We start from the raw sequence: 20,197 nt of genomic DNA on the forward strand, positions 1-20,197 counted from the left end.
TCTGCCTGCTGAAATGGAACCTGGGAACAATCAAGGCTCTCTCTCACATGTTTTTTTACATTCTCGTAGACAAAGAGATGTTAACCGGCAACAGGTAGGGAACAAAAGGTAGGATTCTCAGTATGTGCACGGAGTGATTAAAAGCAAGAACTCTAATGAAAGTCTTTTACTAGGCCTTTTACAGCACCTGCGTTATCGATTTTGATTTGTGGACGAAATAGGGGCGAGGTACGTTGAGCAGTGTGCAAATAAATAAATAGAACAGCAGAATATGTACCATCGTGCAGGTGATATTGTCACAAGGGGAGAAAAAAAAAACAGCGTTTACTGCTCGCAGTAACGTCTTTTTGTTATGTAATAGACGTTTCGCCATTAATGACTTGGCTTGTCAAACGTTGCCATTCGTTGAGACTGGGGTTCCACTGAAACCCCGACAACCTCTAGACCTGGATCGCTGTTCAGCAGGACATTGTGGCAGATGGATGTTATATAGAAGGAATGATCGAAAAAGAGAAAAAGGGATTGGACGATGTACTGACTGAAGGATGCATGACGAAGGCGAGGACGAGCAGGCACCACACCACGCTGATGTTCATCTCCCCAGAGGGCTGGGCCACTGTGTAGTACAGCTCTGTGATCAGATACACCACTGTGGCAGCCACCGTGAAGTCCACCAGCCACTGGAACTCTGGGAAGTAGTGCAACGCTGCAGGAGGACGAAGAGGAGGATGACTGATTTACTGTTCTGTTACTTGGTTGATTTATGACAGTAATTCTGGACTGTGATGATGTGCTCAAATACTGAACGATGAAGATTTGTTGAGGTTTAAGAGGGGAAAACAAAAATGGTTATAAAGATAAGAGGATAACTGAATGGTGCCAGTAGATATGGCCTCATACCTAACGTGTCCACTTCTGTGATGCACTTGGTCTCCAGCTGCAGGTCTATGTCCTTGGGAATGGTCAGAGGCTTGTTCTCTATGTGGCCATTGTTCCTCCTGGGACAAAAGACAGAGCGCCAAATCAATACTAGACAGACATGGGAGAAGAGAGAGACAGACATGTCCTATGTTGCAGGCAGGTGTACTCTGTCATTTTTCTGGTCATTAGTCCACCTCTAAAACACGGGCACAGAGTGCTAAATAAAAATCTACTGCTATCGTGTCAATTTACTGGCTGTCTTAAAGAAAAACACATCATATCCCGGACTATATCAAACTTAATCTGTGTACAAGGTCCTTTGGGCATCTGCGAGATAGCTAGCGTCATGGAGGTCACGAAAAACGTGACAAAATATTATGTGCGCACATTTTTATTTTTATTATTTCCTTTATTTAACCAGGTAGGCAAGTTGAGAACAAGTTCTCATTTACAATTGCGACCTGGAACATTGATGAGGCAGAAGGCCGTGTTGTGTTTCTGAGCAGTCAGATAGTTAGCAACAATGACAAGAAGCTGCCATGGGAGGAATCGTAGGTGTCTCATTTCAGCTCGTTGTATCTTTTAATTGATACAATGTCTAGTTGATTCATGTCAGGTCTACCCTAATATGGCTAAAATTAGCTAGCTAGCTAACAAACAACTGTAACCATGTATTTGAGAGACACCAAGTGCGCATTGTGCAAATGTATGTTTTCAATAAACATTTGGAGACTGAATATAGTTTACATGTTGTCAACAATCCAAGCCAACCCAGTATGTTTTGGCCCATAGTTGCACACGTGTCGGTTTTGTTGCCTAACAACCAACCAGTCTATTGTCAACCCAACCAAGGCATACTGAGCACTGACGCTAGCTCTTTTGTAGTGAGGAGTAGGGCCCATGTAATTCATAAGTCCAATATTTTGTCATAGGGCTACAGGGTGCAACATGCAGTACAGACTGCAGGAGCAGCACACGGCACTGGCTGGGCCAGCTGTTCCTTGGACAAGCCAACCTTTCTAGAGGGCCTCCGGGACACAGGGCAGTGTTTGTTCAGCCATGTGTGTGCTGGATTCAGAGGACAATACTATGGCAAGACACTGGGGCCAAACTTGAAATGTGTCCAAGGCATCTTTGGGGGACCTGACAGGAAAAAGTGCCCTTGGCTTCACAACAAAAGGAATGGAGATGTGTGGCACAAGCAGGCAAAGGGACAGTGGTCCGTTTTTGAAGCGTAACACGGAACCCAAACCGACTTGGCGCGGGTGCGCCATCGTGCATAAATGTATTTTGTTCCCTACACCAAATGCGATCACGACACGCAGGTTAGAATATCAAAACAAACTCTGAACCAATGACATTAATTTGGGGACAGGTCAAAAAGCATTAAACATGTATGGCAATTTAACTAGTTAGCTTGCACTTGCTAGCTAATTTGTCCTATTTAGCGGTCTTGCTGTTGCTAGCTAATTTGTCCTGGGATATAAACATTGAGTTGTTATTTTACCTGAAATGCACAAGGTCCTCTACTCCGACAATTAATCCACATATAAAACGGCCAACCAAATCGTTTCTAGTCATCTCTCCTCCTTCCAGGCTTTTTCATCATTGAACTTACATGGCGATTGGCATCTAAACTTCCATAGTATTACTATGACAAACGGCAAAACATTTCGTCTTTCAATCACCCATGTGGGTATAACCAATGAGGAGATGGCACGTGGATACCTGCTTCTATAAACCAATGAGGAGACGGGAGAGGCTGGACTTGAAGCGCGATCTGCGTCAGAAATAGGAATGACTTCTATTTTAGCCCTTGGCAACGCAGATGCTCGTTGGCACGCGCGAGCAGTGTGGGTGCAATAATTGAATAACATGGATTTCTAAATGTATTTATAAAATAACTCAATGTTTATATCCCAGGACAAATTAGCTAGCAACAGCAAGCTAGCTAAATAGGACAAATTAGCTACCAAGTGCAAGCTAACTAGCTAAATTGCCATACATGTTTAATGCTTTTCGACCTGTCAAATTAATGTAATTGGTTCAGAGTTTGTTTTGATATTTTAACCTGCGAGTAGTGATCGCGTTTGGTGTAGGGGGACACAATACATTTATTCACGATAGCGCACGCGCGCAGCCGGTTTGGGTTCCGTGTTAGTAAACGTGGCGTTGAGCTCCAACCTGCCTCATGGAGGCCTAGGAATTGGACTAGAACTACGTAATGGCTCCAAGCAAGAATCTAGAAGATAAACGTCATGAGACTTAATTTTCAAATGTTTGAGGACATTTCACATTGCCAAACCTTGCTTTCTATTAGGCTAAAAAGGCATGAACACAAAATGGAGATGAGGAATAAATATCAACATAACGTAAGTCTTATTTCAGAACTCGCCATAGTATCGTCATGACTTCCACCTGAAACCATTACATGGGGTTGGCCCTAAAGCTTGTTTTGTTGGGAGTCTTAAACTACGGTTTATACACTACTGAAAGATGTCACCTGCATGGCCAGGACTGACCAACCATTCAAGGTTCTCCCACCTTAACTCACTACCGTAAGACAGCCAGAGACCATTCTCCAAGGCAAGGCAAACAAACAAAAAATATGTCAGTCCTCTCACTTCAAACGGGCCTTGAAAAAGCCTCCTAAACACATCAGCTTAATCTCTCAAATGCCACGCCCGTGTTCACCATCCATCTCACACATCTGCCTTTCCTTCCTGCCTGATGAGAGGTGCCACTCGCTCCCCTCTGCTCCACCCCCCCCCCCTCCTTACCGGTCTTTCTTGCTCTTAGTTTTTTGTTGCTTTCCGGCAAGGCTCCTCAACTCATCTTCCGTAGGGTGCTGGTACCACCGCAGACTGGGAAAGGAGGAGACAAGTGAGTAATCAAGGTAGCTTTAGAACTACACCAGTGGTCCCATGTCCTGGAGGGATGAAGGGTGGACAGGCTTTTACACATCACTCAATTAACTAACCAATACATCAGTTGGATTGTTGTTTTTTTGTGTTGTGCAACAACAATATATTTACACAGGCTATGGCCCACTAGGACCAGTATTGGTGACGTTATACCTCACATACCCCAAAAAGTGAGCCCTTCTATTGTTTGTGGTTCCAGGCCTTCATGATTGAAAATGATTAGGACCATCAATTAGCAAACAATCTGGGTTTTGCGATAATTTACCTTAGAAAATACACAAAATACATCCCTCAAAGCATCAAAGCATATTCAATGTATTCAAGACAACTAATACACCTATGACAAATACTTGCCAGAAGTTTACAAAGAGGGTAGTTATCACGTCCTTTGAGGACTGTACTTAAAACAAGAGCTAATTTAAGAGCAGCCTTTTGAAGACTAACATTTCACGCAAGCTCTAACTTTGTCACAAGCCCTGAGAGGCATAGGCGTGAGGGAGGGATGGAGGGCTTGTTTTCATTCATTCATCTTTATTTATTTATTTATTTATTAGGGGAAACTTAATTGCAGATCTCTCTGAAGCAACACTGAGCCTCCTGTTTGGGCTAAAGTTTTTTTTTTAAATGCATCAACAGCCCCCTAGAAAAAAAACAAGCACTGGTGAATTATTAAGTGTTTTCTGGGGAGCTGTTTACTCAAAAACACATATTGCACTAATTAGAGGAAACGAGACGGGTGCTTTATTTGTATTGCCCGTCCTCTCGGGTTCTCCCAATATTTGATGATGCCCTTTGGTCTATGCGACGCAACTTAAATTATTATTATTTTTTATTCCCTTTCAGCAGACAATGAATAAAGAGACTGTGTACAAATTGAGCAAATACTATTTCCCGCATTGTTAAGACTTGAAATGAATTGTTCTGATGGGAAAACCACTGAGGAGATTAAATCATGGTGTATTTAAGAGCCATCAAAAACAATGTCAGGTACAGAGTTCTACATTACCTGCCACTGCAGAGTAGCCATCTTGCAAAGGAATAATGAGGAATGATCTTCTGAATTACACTGGCCATTACCATAGTAACCACCAGCTGCACACCGATCACCCCCTGAGGGAGGGAAAACAAATCAAGTTATAATTTAATAGGAATTGGACAGATATGAAATACATACAGTTGAAGTAGGAGGTTTACATACACCTTAGCCAAATACATTTAAACTCTGTTTTTCACAATTCCTGAAATGTAATCCTTGTAAAAATTCCCCGTCTTAGGTCAGTTAGGATCACCACTTTATTTTAAGAATGTGAAATGTCAGAGTAACAGTAGAGAGAATTATTTATTTCAGATCTCTTTCTTTCATTACATTCCCAGTGGGTCAGAAGTTTACATACACTCAATTAGTATTTGGTAGCATTGCCTTTAAATTGTTAAACTTGGGTCAAATGTTTTGGGTAGCCTTCCACAAACTTCCCACAATAAGGTGTGAATTTTGGCACATTCCCACTGACAGAGCTGGTGTAACTGAGTCAGGTTTGTCGGCCTCCTTACTCACACACGCTTTTTCAGTTCTGCCCACACATTTTTTTATGGGATTGAGGTCGGGGCTTTGTGATGGCCAATCCAATACCTTGACTTTGTTGTCCTTAAGCCATTTTGCCACAACTGTATGAAGTATGCTTGTATGGTCCATTTGGAAGACCCATTTGCGACCAAGCTTAACTTCCTGACTGATGTCTTGAGATGTTGCTTCAATATATCCAAAATTTTTCTTTATCATGATGCTATCCATTTTGTGAAGTGCACCATTCCCTCCTGCAACAAAGCACCCCCACAACATGATGCTGCCACCTCCGTGCTTCACGGATGGGATGGTGTTCTTTGGCTTGCAAGCCTCCCCCTTTTTCCTCCGAACATAACGATGGTCATTATGGCCAAACAGTTCTATTTTTGTTTCATCAGACCAGAGGACATTGCTCCAAAAAGTACGATCTTGTACCCATGTGCAGTTGCAAACCGTAGTCTGCCTTGTTTTTATGACGGTTTTGGAGCAGTGGCTTCTTCCTTGCTGAGCGGCCTTACAGGTTATGTCGATATAGAACTTGTTTTACTGTGGAAATAGATACTTTTGTACCGGTTTCCTCCAGCATCTTCACAAGGTCCTTTGCTGTTGTTCTGGGATTGATTTGCACTTTTCGCACCAAAGTACGTTCATCTCTAGGAGGCAGAATGCGTCTCCTTCCTGCGCGTTATGACGGCTGTGTGGTCCCATGGTGTTTATACTATTGTTTGTACAGGTGAATGTGGTACCTTCAGGTGTTTGGAAATCACTCCCAAGGATGAACCAGACTTGTGGAGGTCTACAATTTTTCTTCTGAGGTCTTGGCTGATTTGCCCATGATGTCAGGCAAAGAGGCACTGAGTTTGAAAGTAGACCTTGATATACATCCACAGGTACACCTCCATTTGACTCAAATTATGTCAATTAGCCTATCTGAAGCTTCTAAAGCCATGACATAATTTTCTGGAATTTTCCAAGCAGTTTAAAGGCACAGTCAACTTAGTGTATGTAAACTTCTGACCCACTGGAATTGTGGTACAGGGAACTAACTATAAGTGAAATAATACATCTGTAAACAATTGTTGGAAAAATTACTTGTGTCATGCCTAGATGTCCTAAGCGACTTACCAAAACTATAGTTTGTTAACAAGAACTTTGTGGAGTGGTTGAAAAACGAGTTTTATCTATTATAAATCGATCATTTCAATAAGCATTTGTCTACGGCTGGCCATGTTTTCCACCTGGCTACCCCTACCCTGATCAACAGCCCTCCACCCCCCACAGCAACTCGCCCAAGCCTCCCCCATTTCTCCTTCAACCAAATCCAGATAGCTGATGTTCTGAAAAAGCTGCAAAATCTGGACCCCTACAAATCAGCCGGGCTAGACAATTATCTGCCGAAATTGTTGCAACCCCTATTACGAGCCTGTTCAACCTCTTTCGTATCGTCTGAGATTCCCATAGATTGGAAAGCTGCTGCGGTCATCCCCCTCTTCAAAGGGGGAGACACTCTAGACTAGAAGTCGACCGATTAATCGGAATGGTCGATTAATTAGGGATGATTTCAAGTTTTCATAACAATCGGTAATCGGCATTTTTGGACACCGATCATGGGCGATTACATTAGACTCCATAAATATACTGCGTGGCAGGCTGACTACCTGTTATGCGAGTGCAGCATGGAACCAAGATAAGGTGCTAGCTAGCATTAAACATATATTTTTTTAAAAAACAATCAATCTTAACATAATCACTAGTTAAACTAGTAATATCACCAACCATGTGTAGTTATCCAGCTTGTCCTGCGTTGCATATAATCGATGCGGCGCCTGTTAATTTATCATTGAATCACAGCCTACTTCGCCAAACAGGTGATTCAACAAGGGCATTCGCAAAAAAAAGCACTGTCGTTGCACCAATGTGTACCTAACCATAAACATCAACACCTTTCTTAAAATCAATACACAAGTATATATTTTTAAACCTACATATTTAGTTAATATTGCCTGCTAATATTTCTTTCTTTTAACTAGGGAAATTGTTCTGTGCAACAGAGTCAGTGTATATGCAGGAGTTTGGGCCACCTGGCTCGTTGTGAACTGTGTGAAGACCATTTTTTCCTAACAAAGACTTGGCGAAGTTGGCAAAGGGGGATGATTTAACAAAAGAGCATTTGCGAAAAAAGCAATCATTGCACAAATGCACCCAACCATAAACATCAATGCCTTTCTTAAAATCAATATACAGAAGTATATATTTTTAAACCTGCATATTTAGTTAAAAGAAATTCATGTTAGCAGGCAATATTAAATAGGGAAATTGTGTCACTTCTCTCGCGTTCATTGCACGCAGAGTCAGGGTATATGCAGCCGTTTGGACCGCTTTGCTCGTTGCAAACTAATTTGCCAGAATTTTACGTAATTATGACATAACATTGAAGGTTGTGCAATGTAACAGCAATATTTGGACTTATGGATGCCACCTGTTAGATAAAATATGGAACGGTACTGTATCTCTGAAAAAACAAACATTTGGTTTTCGAAATGATAGTTTCTGGATTTGACCATATTAATGACCTATGGCTCATATTTCTGTGTGTTATTATATTATAATTAAGTCAATGATTTGATAGAGCAGTCTGACTGAGCGGTGGTAGGCAGCAGCAGGCTCGTAAGCATTCAGTCAAACAGCACTTTCCTGCATTTACCAGCAACTCTTCGCTGTACTTCAAGCATTGAGCGGTTTATAACTTCAAGCCTATCAACTATCAAATGGTATAGAAATAAATAGTCCTATAATAACTACAACCTAAAACTTCTTACCTGGGAATATTGAAGACTCATGTTAAAAGGAACCACCAGCTTTCATATGTTCTCATGTTTTGAGCAAGGAACTTTTTACATGGTACATATTGCACTTTTACTTTCTTCTCCAACACTTTGTTTTTGCATTATTTAAACCAAATTGAACATGTTTCACTATTTATTTGAGACTAAATTGGTTTTATTGATGTATTATATTAAGTTAAAATAAGTTTTCATTGGTCATTCAGTATTGTTGTAATTGTCATTATTACAAATAAATACATAAAAATCAACTGATTAATCGGTATCAGCTTATTTTGGTCTTCCAATAATCGGTATCGGCGTTGAAAATCGTGATCGGTCGACCTCTACTCTAGACCCAAACTGCTACAGACCTATATCTATCCTAACCTGCCTTTCTAAGGTCTTCGAAAGCCAAGTTAACAGATTACCAACCATTTCGAATCCCACCATACCTTCTCCGCTATGCAATCTGGTTTCAGAGCTGGTCATGGATGCACCTCAGTCACGCTCAAGGTCCTAAACGATATCATAACCGCCATCGATAAGAGACATTACTGAGCAGCCGTATTCATCGACCTGGCTAAGGCTTTCGACTCTGTCAATCACAACATTCTTATTGGCAGACTCAAAAGCCTTGGTTTCTCAAATGATTGACTCGCCTGGTTTACCAACTACTTCTCTGATAGAGCCCAGTGTGTCAAATCGGAGGGTCTGCTGTCCGGACCTCTGGCAGTCTCTATGGGGGTGCCACAGGGTTCAATTATCGGGTTGACTCTTCTCCATATACATCAATGATGTCGCTCTTGCTGCTGGTGATTCTTTGGATCCACCTCTACGCAGATGACACCATTCTGTTTACCTCTGGCCCTTCTTTGGACACTGTTAACTAACCTCCAGACGAGCTTCAATGCCATACAACTACTTCCGTGGCCTCCAACTGCTCTTAAATGCAAGTAAAACTAAATGAATGCTTTTCAACCGATCGCTGCCCGCACCTGCCCGCCCGTCCAGCATCACTACTCTGGACGGTTCTGACTTAGGTATTTGTAGTTATCCACATATTCTAGGTGTCTGGTTAGACGAAAAACTTCCACTCACATCTCCAATCCGAAATTAAATCAAATTAATTTCAATCAAATTAAATTAATTTTCACTCCTGCTGCCAAACATACCCTCATAAAACTGACCATGCTACCGATCCTCGACATCGGCGATGTCATTTACAAAATAGCCTCCAACACTCTACTCAACAAATTGGATGCAGTTTATCACAGTGCCATCCGTTTTGTCACCAAAGCCCCATATACTACCCACCACTGCAAACTGTACGCTCTCGTTGGCTGGCCCTTGCTTCATACTCGTTGCCAAACCCACTGGCTCCAGGTCATCTACAAGTCTCAGCTAGGTCCCCGCCTAATCTCAGCTCACTGGTCACCATAGCAGCACCCACCCGTAGCACGCGCTCCAGCAGGTATATCTCACTGGTCACCCCCAAAGCCAATTCTTCCTTTGGCCGCCTTTCCTTCCAGTTCTCTGCTGCCAACGACTAGAACGAACTGCAAAAAAAAAAATCGCTGAAGCTAGAGACTCATATCTCCCTCACTAGCTTTAAGCACCAGCTGTCAGAGCAGCTCACAGATCACTGCACCTGTACATAGCCCATCCAACTACCTCATCCCCATACTGTATTATTTATGTATCTTGCTCCTCTGCACCCCAGTATCTCTACTTGCACATTCTACCATTCCAGTGTTTAATTGCTATATTGTAATTACTTTGCCACCATGGCCTATTTATTGCCTTACCCTACCTCATTTGCACATGCTGTATATAGACTTTTTTCTACTGTATTATTGACTGTATGTTTGTTTATTCCATGTGTAACTCTGTTGTTCTACATGTCGAACTGCTTTGCTTTATCTTGGCCAGGTCGCAGTTGCAAATTAGAACTTGTTCTCAACTAGCCTACTCGGTTAAATAAAAAGGTTACACTAAGAGCATAACATTTCTACACCCTAATTTTCTAATTCTAGTCCAACCAATTACACCCCCCCCCCCCCATGGGTCAGGTCTGTGCGTGGCTCTGCGGCCCATCCCGTGCCCCTGCCCTCTTGCATTGAACCTTCGACCTTGCACGCGTTCAATGGATGCAGCTGGAGAACTGCAAGGCAATCCCACTGTGTGCCACTCGGGAGCCATGACCAATATATATTGTCCTGCTAATAACAGAGTTAATAATATATCTGAGAATATCCAGCAGGCTTTTATATAATTCTAAATTAATAATAATAATCACGGTTTAAAAAATAACAATATTTGAGATGATTTTGTTTTCAAATAATGTAGAATTGGTGAGAAAAAGGTGATTCTTGAACATGGGGTGTCTCACTAATTTAATTTTGCTACTAATTTGTAAATTAAGCCAGTTTGTTATTTAGAATGATTTATTTCTGTTTTTAGAGGGAGAGAAACCTACAATCATCTCATGGGTCTCCCAGTCAAGGGCGGCACGGGTATTGAACCAGCATCTGTAGCAATGCAGCTTGCACTGTTATGCAGTGTCTTAGACCGTTGCACCACTGTACAACGTGAACAGTCGGGAGTGGACTACAGTACTACAGTAAGAGCAAACTAATCCTAACAAAATAAAATAAAAACCTTAGTGTAACAGTTTTAGTAAGTAATAGTGAAGTCGTGCACAATTAGTTTATATTTAGGTTTATGTCACCCATTCACTGTCAGTTAGACACAGTAGGACCAAAAAGCATAATCAGTAACCCCCTTGCGTTGGTCTGGAGCAACGAAGCAGTGACGCAGGGTACCGTACTAAACCACAAATTATAATCTCAACATTTTCAGTTGAGCAACCACTGTACGTGCACACTAGACGGTCAAATTGGGTTTATTTGCCCTCAAGTGGTTTTTAGTCTGTTTTATCGCATATCTTGTTGCTTGCTAGTTAGCTACTCTGTTGACCATTTGACAAGAACATGTGGTAGCTAACTAGCTTGAGAATGGTTTACAAACAAATTAGTGAATGTACTCGAAAGCTAAACAGCTACCTAGTTAGCTAGTTTGACTGCTGTGGCTAGCCAAAAATAACTAATTTAAAAAGTTTGTTGGGGGGAGGGGGGATACAGTTAGATATCACAATATTATTTTGAATACTATTACAGTGCATTCGGAAAGTATTCAGACCCCTTCACTTTGTCCAAATCTTGTTACATTACAGCCTTATTCTAAAATTGATTAAATTGTATTTTTCCCCCTCATCCATCTTCACACAATACCCAATAACGACAAGGCAAAAACAGTTTAGAAATGCTAGCTAATTTACATAAAAAAATTAACTGAAATATCACATTTACATACAGTGGGGCAAAAAAGTATTTAGTCAGCCACCAATTGTGCAAGTTCTCCCACTTAAAAAGATGAGGCCTTTAATTTTCATCATAGGTACACTTCAACTATGACAGACAAAATGAGAAAAAAAAATCCAGAAAAATCACATTGTAGGATTTTTAATGAATTTATTTGCAAATTGTTTTCTAATTTTGTCTGTCATAGTTGAAGTGTACCTATGATGAAAATTACAGGCCTCTCTCGTCTTTTTAAGTGGGAGAACTTGCACAATTGGTGGCTGACTAAATACTTTTTTGCCCCACTAAGTATTCAGACCATTTACTCAGTACTTTGTTGAACCAACTTTGGCAGCGATTACAGCCTTGTATCTTATTGGGTATGACACTGCACATATATATTTGGGGAGTTTCTCCCTTTCTTCACTGCAGATCCTTCAAGCTCTGTCATGTTGGATAGGGAGCGTCGCTGCACAGCTATTTTCAAGCCTTTCCAGAGAATTCCGAGCTCTGGCTGTGCCACTCAAGGACATTGAGACTTGTCCCGAAGCCACTCCTGTGTTGTCTTGGATGTGTGCTTAGGGTCGTTGTCCTGTTGGAAGGTGAAACTTCGCCCCTGTCTGAGGCCCTGCACACTCTTGAGAAGGTTTCCATCAAGGATCTCTGTACTTTGCTCTGTTCATCTTTCCCTCAATCCTGACCAGTCTCCCAGCCCCTGTCGCTGAAAAACATCCCCACAGCATGATGCTGCCGCCACCATGCTCCACCGTAGGGATGGTGCCAGGTTTCCTCCAGACGTGACACTTGGCATTCAGGCTAAAGAGTTCAATCTTGGTTTCATCAGACCAGGCCTCGATTCTCATGGTCAGACTCCTTCAGGTGCTTTTTGGCAAATTCCAAGCGGGCAGTCATGTGCCATTTAATGAGTTGCTTCCGTCTGACCACTTTACCATAAAGGCCTGATTGGTGGAGTGTTGCAGAAATGGTTGTCCTTCTGGAAGGTTCTCCCATCTCCACAAAGGAACTCTGGAGCTCTGCCAGAGTGACCATCGGGTTCTTGGTCACCTACCTGACCAAGGCCCTTCTCCCCCAATTGCTCAGTTTGGCAAGGCAGCCAGCTCTAGGAAGAGTCTTGGGGGTTCAAAACTCCTTCCATTTAAGAATGATGGAGGCCACTGTGTTCTTAGGGACCTTCAATGCTGCAGAAATGTTTTGGTACCCTTCCCCAGATCTGTGCCTTGACACAATCCTGCCTGAGTGCTACGGACAATTCCTTCGACCTCATGGCCTGGTTTTTGCTCTGACATGCACTGTCAATTGTGGGACCTTATATAGACAGGTATCTGACTTTCAAAATCATGTCCAATCAGTTGAATTTACCACAGGTGGACTCCAATCAATTTGTAGAAACATAAAGGATGATCAATGGAAACAGGATGCACCGGAGCTCAATTTCCAATCTTATAGCAAAGGGTCGGAACACTAGTAAATTAGGTATTTCTGTTTTAGTTTAATTATTATTATTATTTGTAAACCTTTCTAAAAACCTGTTTTCGCTTTGTCATTATGAGGTATTGTGTGTAGATCGATTACATTACATGTTTACTTCATCAATTTTAGAATAAGGCTGTAAGGTAAAAAAAAAAAAAAAATGGAAAAAGGGGTCTGAATACTGTGTTTCAATATTTGACTACAAGTCCAGTGCTTTCCATAAGCACTGGTCCAGTATTTTCCACCTTATAAATTAACTAGACTTTTCATTTAAAAGTTTCAATTCGCTAGTCAAGTCTGTAAAGCCTTCTCCCGCTAGAATGAACAATATGCATCTTCTAGTGATCTATTGACAGGACATGTGCCTTTCTGTCACAAAGCGAGCGATGACAGGAAACTGCTGGTTTGTCCTGCCTCTGTTGTTTTTGTTTGCGATGTCGTTGGCTGCATTCACATTTATTTTCACGAATGGAGAGCATGATGCTTCTTCATCTTCTCCTGTGAGTGAATTTACACATCCCATGTAAGTGTTAACGATGAGTTCTAATCCACTTAATAATTAATCATCTTTCGCATGTATCATAGGTCTTTAACCAGCCACTGAGTCGGGGCACATAGGCTATTTACTGTTCATTGATTGACGACCGAACTTGTGTTGACTAGTTTATAAAAGGCGTCAAACTGCCTGAATAAGGGGCCTCCAGCGTGGCGCAGAGGTGTCACTACAGACCATGAGGGGTGTACAATTGGCCTAGTGTCGTCCGGGTTTGGCCGGCCGGAATGTCCTTGTCCCATCGCGCTCGAGCAACTCCTGTGGCGGGCCGGGAGCATGCACATTGACTTTGGTCGCCAGTTGTACAGCGTTTCCTCAGACACATTGGTGCGGTTGGCTTCTGGGTTAAGCGAGCAGTATCCCAAGAAGGAGTGTGGCTTGACAGCGTCGTGTTTCGGAGGACGCATGGCTCTCGACCTTCGCCTCTCCCGAGTCCGTACGGGAGTTGCAGCTATGGCTTGCGAAGAAAATGGTACAATAAAAAAAATAAACTGACTGAATAAAGTCAATCTCCAATATCCCTTTGCTATTCATAAATCATATAAATACGTTGTATGTCCATAGTGACAAGTAAACCAAAGATTGTGTGTATTTTCCCAATATTCTAAGCCCATGTCGAGACTTGCCAGTGACCCCTAAAGTGACTCGTCAGTGTAGCAAAAGTAATGGGTTGTTCGCGACCGAACGGCTGTTTTAAAAAGCTTCTTTTAGGTGAACGGAATCAAATCATCGGTGAGAGAGACATTTATTTGGTTCCCCAATTTGCATACTAGGCTACTACTGCTTTTTTGCAATTATCTGCAGATAAATTATGAAAACATTTGATGAAGATGTTGAATATAAAAGAAAACAGATTGAGCATTATAAAAGCTAATGTCATGATACTTACAATGCCTTCAGAATGTACACACCCCTTGACTTATTCCACATTTTGTTGCGTTACAGCCTGAATTCAAAAATCAGCCATCTGTACACAATACCCCATAAAGACAGTGAAAACATGTTAGAAATGTGTGCACATTTTGACAGGAAATACAGAAAGACAAATTTACATAAGTATTCACAACCATGAGTCAATACATGTTAGAATCAACTTTGGCAGTGATTTCAGCAGTTTGTCTTTCTAGATAAGTCTCTAACATGCTGACCAAACCGGACACGCATACGCGTGCGTCTCTGTGCACAGTGAACCTTTTTTTTGTGAGATACACAAGGCAATTCTAGGTCTTGTGGCATATTTTGGTTAACCTATCCCCAATTCAATGAAATTGCAACCCTCTGCATGAACAGCGCATTCTTCCATCACATGTGCAACTTATTCTCAAGATCTTGTACACTAATGAGATGCTATTGAGCCCAAACTACTACACTGTCTGAGCCAAGGACTTACATGCTTTCTGGTAAGTTTTGATTACAATACTTGGTGGGGTGAATATTTTTATATGACATGCATGATTTGTTGTTTACTAGTAAATAGTAGCCTACAGCAAAGTGTGTTTAAATCATTTCTAACTTGTTAACTATTTTTCTAGTTAGTTTTTGCTACCATGTGGATTTTAGCTTGCTGGCGTCTGCTAACTGAGGAGTGTTAATTCACCTGTTTCCATACATGTTTCATTTTTAAACAACTCCTTTGTAAGATAAAACATTTATCTAAATTCTTAACTATTTATCTGTACATGGAATTTTTGGGGTGTTTTTTTTACTAATTTCTTTCTAATCTTTATAGGAAAATGCCATGGGCACTATCTGATGTGTGAAGACATTTCACTGCAGCCAATGTAGAAGGAAAAGCAGTGTACATTTGTAAACACTCTGCCAAATCATATGTTGGACCACAGAAGGTATTTGCACTGGTCACAGACAATGCTGAGAACATGAAGGATGCTGGGTCTAAAGTGGAAGAGTCCTACCCATTGGCTGTGCTGCTCATGCATTGAATCTGCTCCTCAAGGACATCATGGCACTGAAAACACTCTACAAGAGAGCCAAGGAAATTGTCAGGTATTTGAAGGGTCATCAAGTTATAGCAGCAATCTACCTCAGTAAGCAAAGTGAGAAGAATAAGAGCACCACATTGAAGCTGCCCAGCAACACTCGTTGGGGTGGTGTCATCATGTTTGACAGTCTCTCCAAGAAATGGCCAGATCACAGTCTGCCGATATGGACAGCCACATCAAGAGGATCCGGATGATGTATTTTGGGAGAGAGTGGTAAGCAGCCTGAAACCTATAGCAGTAGCCATTGCACGGATTGAAGGAGACAATGCCATCCTGTCTGATGTTCAGACTCTGCTTGCAGATGTAAGAGAAGAAATCCGTACTGCCCTGCCCACTTCACTGTTACTCCAAGCAGAGAAAACTGCAGTTCTGAAACACATCAAAAAGCGTGAAGACTTCTACCTGAAGCTCGTACATGTTGGACTCCAAGTATGCTGGCAAGAGCATCCTGTCTGGTGCAGAGATCAACAAGGCCTACAGTGTCATCACTACCGTGTCTCGCCACCTTGGCCTGGATGAGGGCAAGGTTCTTGGCACTCTGGCAAAGTACACTTCCAAGCAAGGGCTTTGGGATGGAGATGCAATATGGCAGTCGTGCCAACATATTTCCTCAGCCACCTGGCGGAAGGAACTTTGGGGATCTTTGGGGAAGGCAACCAAAGCTTTTGGGGAGATGCAATGGATCATTGGGGATCATTCAATATTCCCTTTCTTTTGTTGTTCTATGAAATCATCTCATGTGAAAAGTCAACTCATTTAATTGAAGTTCAATTCGTAAGTACATTTTATTACTATTTTACATTTCCATGTATTTCTATTTTAAGAATTTGCAATTGTCTACTTATGATAAGGTAAAAGGTTTGTTTGTCTCCATATGATATGATACATATATCCAATGCAAACATCTACATTGAAATGGTATTAATTTGCATATAGTTCCATTAATTCCCAAGGAAAGTTTCCACCTATTGAATATTCCCCAAAATGTGCAATCCTAGGAGTAACTAACATTTTATTGATCCATCCTCAGTTCTCTTATCACAGCCATTAAACTCTGTAATTGTTTAAAAAGTCACATGGCAAAATCCTTGAGCGGTTTCCTTCCTCTCCGGCAATGAAGTTCAGAACGACGCCTGTATCTTTGTCGTGACTGGGTGTATTGACACACCATTCAAAGTGTATTTAATAAATTCACCATACTCAAAGGGATACTTAATGTCTGCTTTTTGTTTTACTCATCCACCAATAGGTGCCCTTTGTTGCAAGGCATTTGGAGAAAAAAAAAATGGTCTTTGTGGTTGAATTTCCCTGCAATTCTATATTGTTTCTCAACAGGGAATCAATGTTTATGACAGAATCCATGCTCTTGCCAGAACACAACCTTTATTCTTAGGTTTTTGCAACAATACATTCAATTGAACGAGTCGTTTTTCAGACTAGATTACTAATCTACCGCCCTCCCTCAAAGTCCCACCCACAGTGATTGACAGGTCTGAAACCCTACCAATTCTGTGACTCAAACATCCTGCCCCCTCCCCTGACAATCCCACCCACAGTGAATGATTGACAGGCCAAACAGTTAAAATGATTATTCCCCCAAATTACAAAACAAAATTGGTTTCCTTACCTTAAGTATCCAGAGCAGCAGAGCCAATAAAATACATCATTTGAAGAACAAACATCAGTGTGGCAATTTATATCTTGCAGCAAAACAGTAACTATGGCTTTAATCTCAAAACAGATTTTCTGTTTAAAAAGGTCACTTACTTAGAAAATACCCCCGATCATATAGGCGATATCCAAAACAACGCAACACACTGAATTCATACATGTTCAGTCATTTTAAAGTTGTCTCTCTACTCAATACACAACAAATCTTACAACGCTGGGAGGTAAAGTCGTTAAAGTATTTAATAATTTAGTTGTGTATTTCAGGTGGAATCAAGAGAGGTAAGCAAAATACAGCTTCTTCTTTAATAACTCGCTGGCTGGCGGCTACTTCTAGTTGGCTGGCTACTCCATGTACGCCTACTTACAGAAAACATTGTTAGGAAAGAGAAAGGGTTGTACAACTGAATGTATTCAACTTAAATGTCTTCCGCATTTAACCCACCCCCCTCTGTTAGTTGGCTGTACCTGCGCCAAAACTATAGCTTGTTCTCCATCTTCTTTTTAAATAGTGAGCCAACATGTTTTCAGCACTTTGATTTCCCTGACGGACCAAAACTAGTTTCTCTGCAGCAGACATATGTTTGGAAAATCAAATCGCAGTACTGAATTGCAATACATATAGAATCATGAGAATAGCAATATCGCCACCTAAGTAAAGTGATAATATCGTATAGTGAGGTGCGGGACCGTGCTGCTCAGTTGCTCAATGCGCTTGCAATGTCAGGGTTGTGGGTTGGATTCCCATGTGGGACCAGTGTAGGGGGGGGAAAAAAACATGTATGCACTCCAACTACTGTAAGTCAATCTGGATAGGAGTGTCTGCTAAATTACTAAAATGTACAGTACTGGGCCTAGACTACGGTGTAGCTGTTCATTTAAAGAAAAATAGCCTACTATTTGTGCAATATGTCTCATTAAAACAGTGCAAAGCAAAGAATGGAAGTCTTGTTTACGTTTGATTAGATTACATCAATTTGGGAACTTCTACAGTGACCTTCAACTGAGTTGAGATAGGGACAGTTAAGAGTGGAAAGCTGGTTTAGTTGCCCCTCAATGTCATTTCACCTTCTTGTCCTCCCGACCAACACACGAGAGTAAAGATAAGCTTTTTTTCCAAAAGACCTGCAGATATTGTAGGTCATAACCAATGTAAAAAGAAAAAGAAAATAGAAATCCAGCACTGAGCAAATTTCAGGTCTGCTGAGAACAAAACTTGAACATTGTGAAAATTGTGTGCAACTTCCAGCACACATTTACTCAGAACACTGAGGCTGTACACACTTTAAGTTACAGTTTTAACAGAGGCTAAGTGGGCTACTGTGGCTATTTGATCATAATGTAGGCCTACGAGGGGTCTACCATAAAAAAATAATGGTGAAAAATGCAACCCATAACATTTTAACATGGAAATAGCTGTTCTATCATTCAGCCAGCCTACAGTAGCAGCAAATGTGTTCAATGTAAGCCTACATTCCATGAGACTTTTGAAGGAAAAAAAAAGGGCTACACATTAACCTGTTCATCCACTTGTCCTTCAGACAAGGTGACTGAAAATGTGTTGTTTGATGCAAGAAACTACTTTACAAAATAAAATTAATTATTATTCCCATACCATTATTACAGAGAATCTAAAATTATGCGAGGCTCTGGCTATTGGCTACTTAGCTTATTCAAGACAGTCTCAAAACAACACTGCCCCTTTAAGACAAACAAAGCTCTTTACCTGACTTAAATAAAAGGTAAAAAAAATAATTATTAACTAGGCAAGTCAGTTAAGAACAAATTCTTATTTTCAATGATGGCCTAGGAACAGTGGGTTAACAGCCTGTTTAGGGGCAGAACGACAGATTTGTACCTTGTCAGCTTGGGGGTTTGAACTTGCAACCTTCCGGTTACTAGTCCAACGCTCTAACCACTAGGCTACCCTACCGGAGCGTCAAGTCTAGGTCCAAGAGGCTTCTAAACAGATTCTACCCCAAGCCATTAGATTCCTGAACAGCTAATCAAATGCCTACCCAGACTATTTGCACTGCCTGCCTGCCCCCCCCCCCCCCTGCTACTTTCTGTTATTATCTATACGTAGTCACTTTAATAACTCTACCTACATGTACGTAATTACCCCTGACACAGGTGCCCCCGGCACATTGTACCTGTACCCCCTGTATTAGGCCCCGCTATTGTTATTTACTACTGCTCTTTATTTGTTATTCTTATGTCTTACTTTTTTAGAGATTTTCTTAAAAGTGCCTTGTTGGTTAAGGGCTTGTAAGTAAGCATTTCACTGTAAGGTCTGTTGTATTCAGCACATTTGAAAATTACAATTCGATTTGATTTTAGTCCTTGGAAGATAACAGGTTACAGGCTGTTAGGAAAGAAACTGAACAAATAAATTTCCAACAAGCTACACAGCAGCAAGGTGCACTTCTTCTGTTATGATATACAACTGCAGAAACAAAGAAGTGAGACCATTAAATGTTTTTATTGGCACATTTGAGGCACTTGCAAAAACAGCCATCAGTGCAATAAAAAAAAAAAGTGAGACTCTCAGCACCTATTATGCTCATCTGAGAACAAGCAGCACTCAACAGTGGGAAGCTGGTCCTGTGATAGCCAGCTTAGGCTTTAGCACAGGGGATTTCATTTCAACCCTTACAGATCAATACTCTCTTAAGCGGGCTGGGTAGAATCATTCATATCGTGCTCTTACTTTACACGCTCAGTGTAGGGTAGTCCAACTTTTACACACTGATGGCTGTTTTTGCAAGTGCCTTAGCCATATCAGCACGTACTCATGTGGATGATCGCCCGCACACACGAATGGAGGCCTTTGAATAGCACCAAATCTTAGACGCATTTGTGTCATTTGAATAATGATTGAGGCGAATTATT

The 20,197-nt window shown here is 41.3% G+C and overlaps 1 protein-coding gene across 2 annotated transcripts in view; it reads right to left on the minus strand.

Moving 5' to 3' along the window:
• The window catches only part of LOC139389613 (transmembrane protein 161B), a 37,351-nt gene that overhangs the window by 8,697 nt on the left and 8,457 nt on the right, over positions 1-20,197 (minus strand). For both annotated transcript variants that reach the window (XM_071136463.1, XM_071136462.1), the window contains 4 exons: positions 4,852-4,955; positions 3,702-3,785; positions 901-998; positions 550-706 (listed from right to left, as the gene is read on the minus strand). In XM_071136463.1, coding sequence (XP_070992564.1) covers positions 550-706; positions 901-998; positions 3,702-3,785; positions 4,852-4,955 — 443 coding nt within the window. The remainder of the gene's footprint in view (positions 1-549; positions 707-900; positions 999-3,701; positions 3,786-4,851; positions 4,956-20,197) is intronic.

Source organism: Oncorhynchus clarkii, chromosome 30 (genome assembly GCF_045791955.1).
Source record: "Oncorhynchus clarkii lewisi isolate Uvic-CL-2024 chromosome 30, UVic_Ocla_1.0, whole genome shotgun sequence".
Taxonomy (NCBI): Eukaryota; Metazoa; Chordata; class Actinopteri; order Salmoniformes; family Salmonidae; genus Oncorhynchus; species Oncorhynchus clarkii.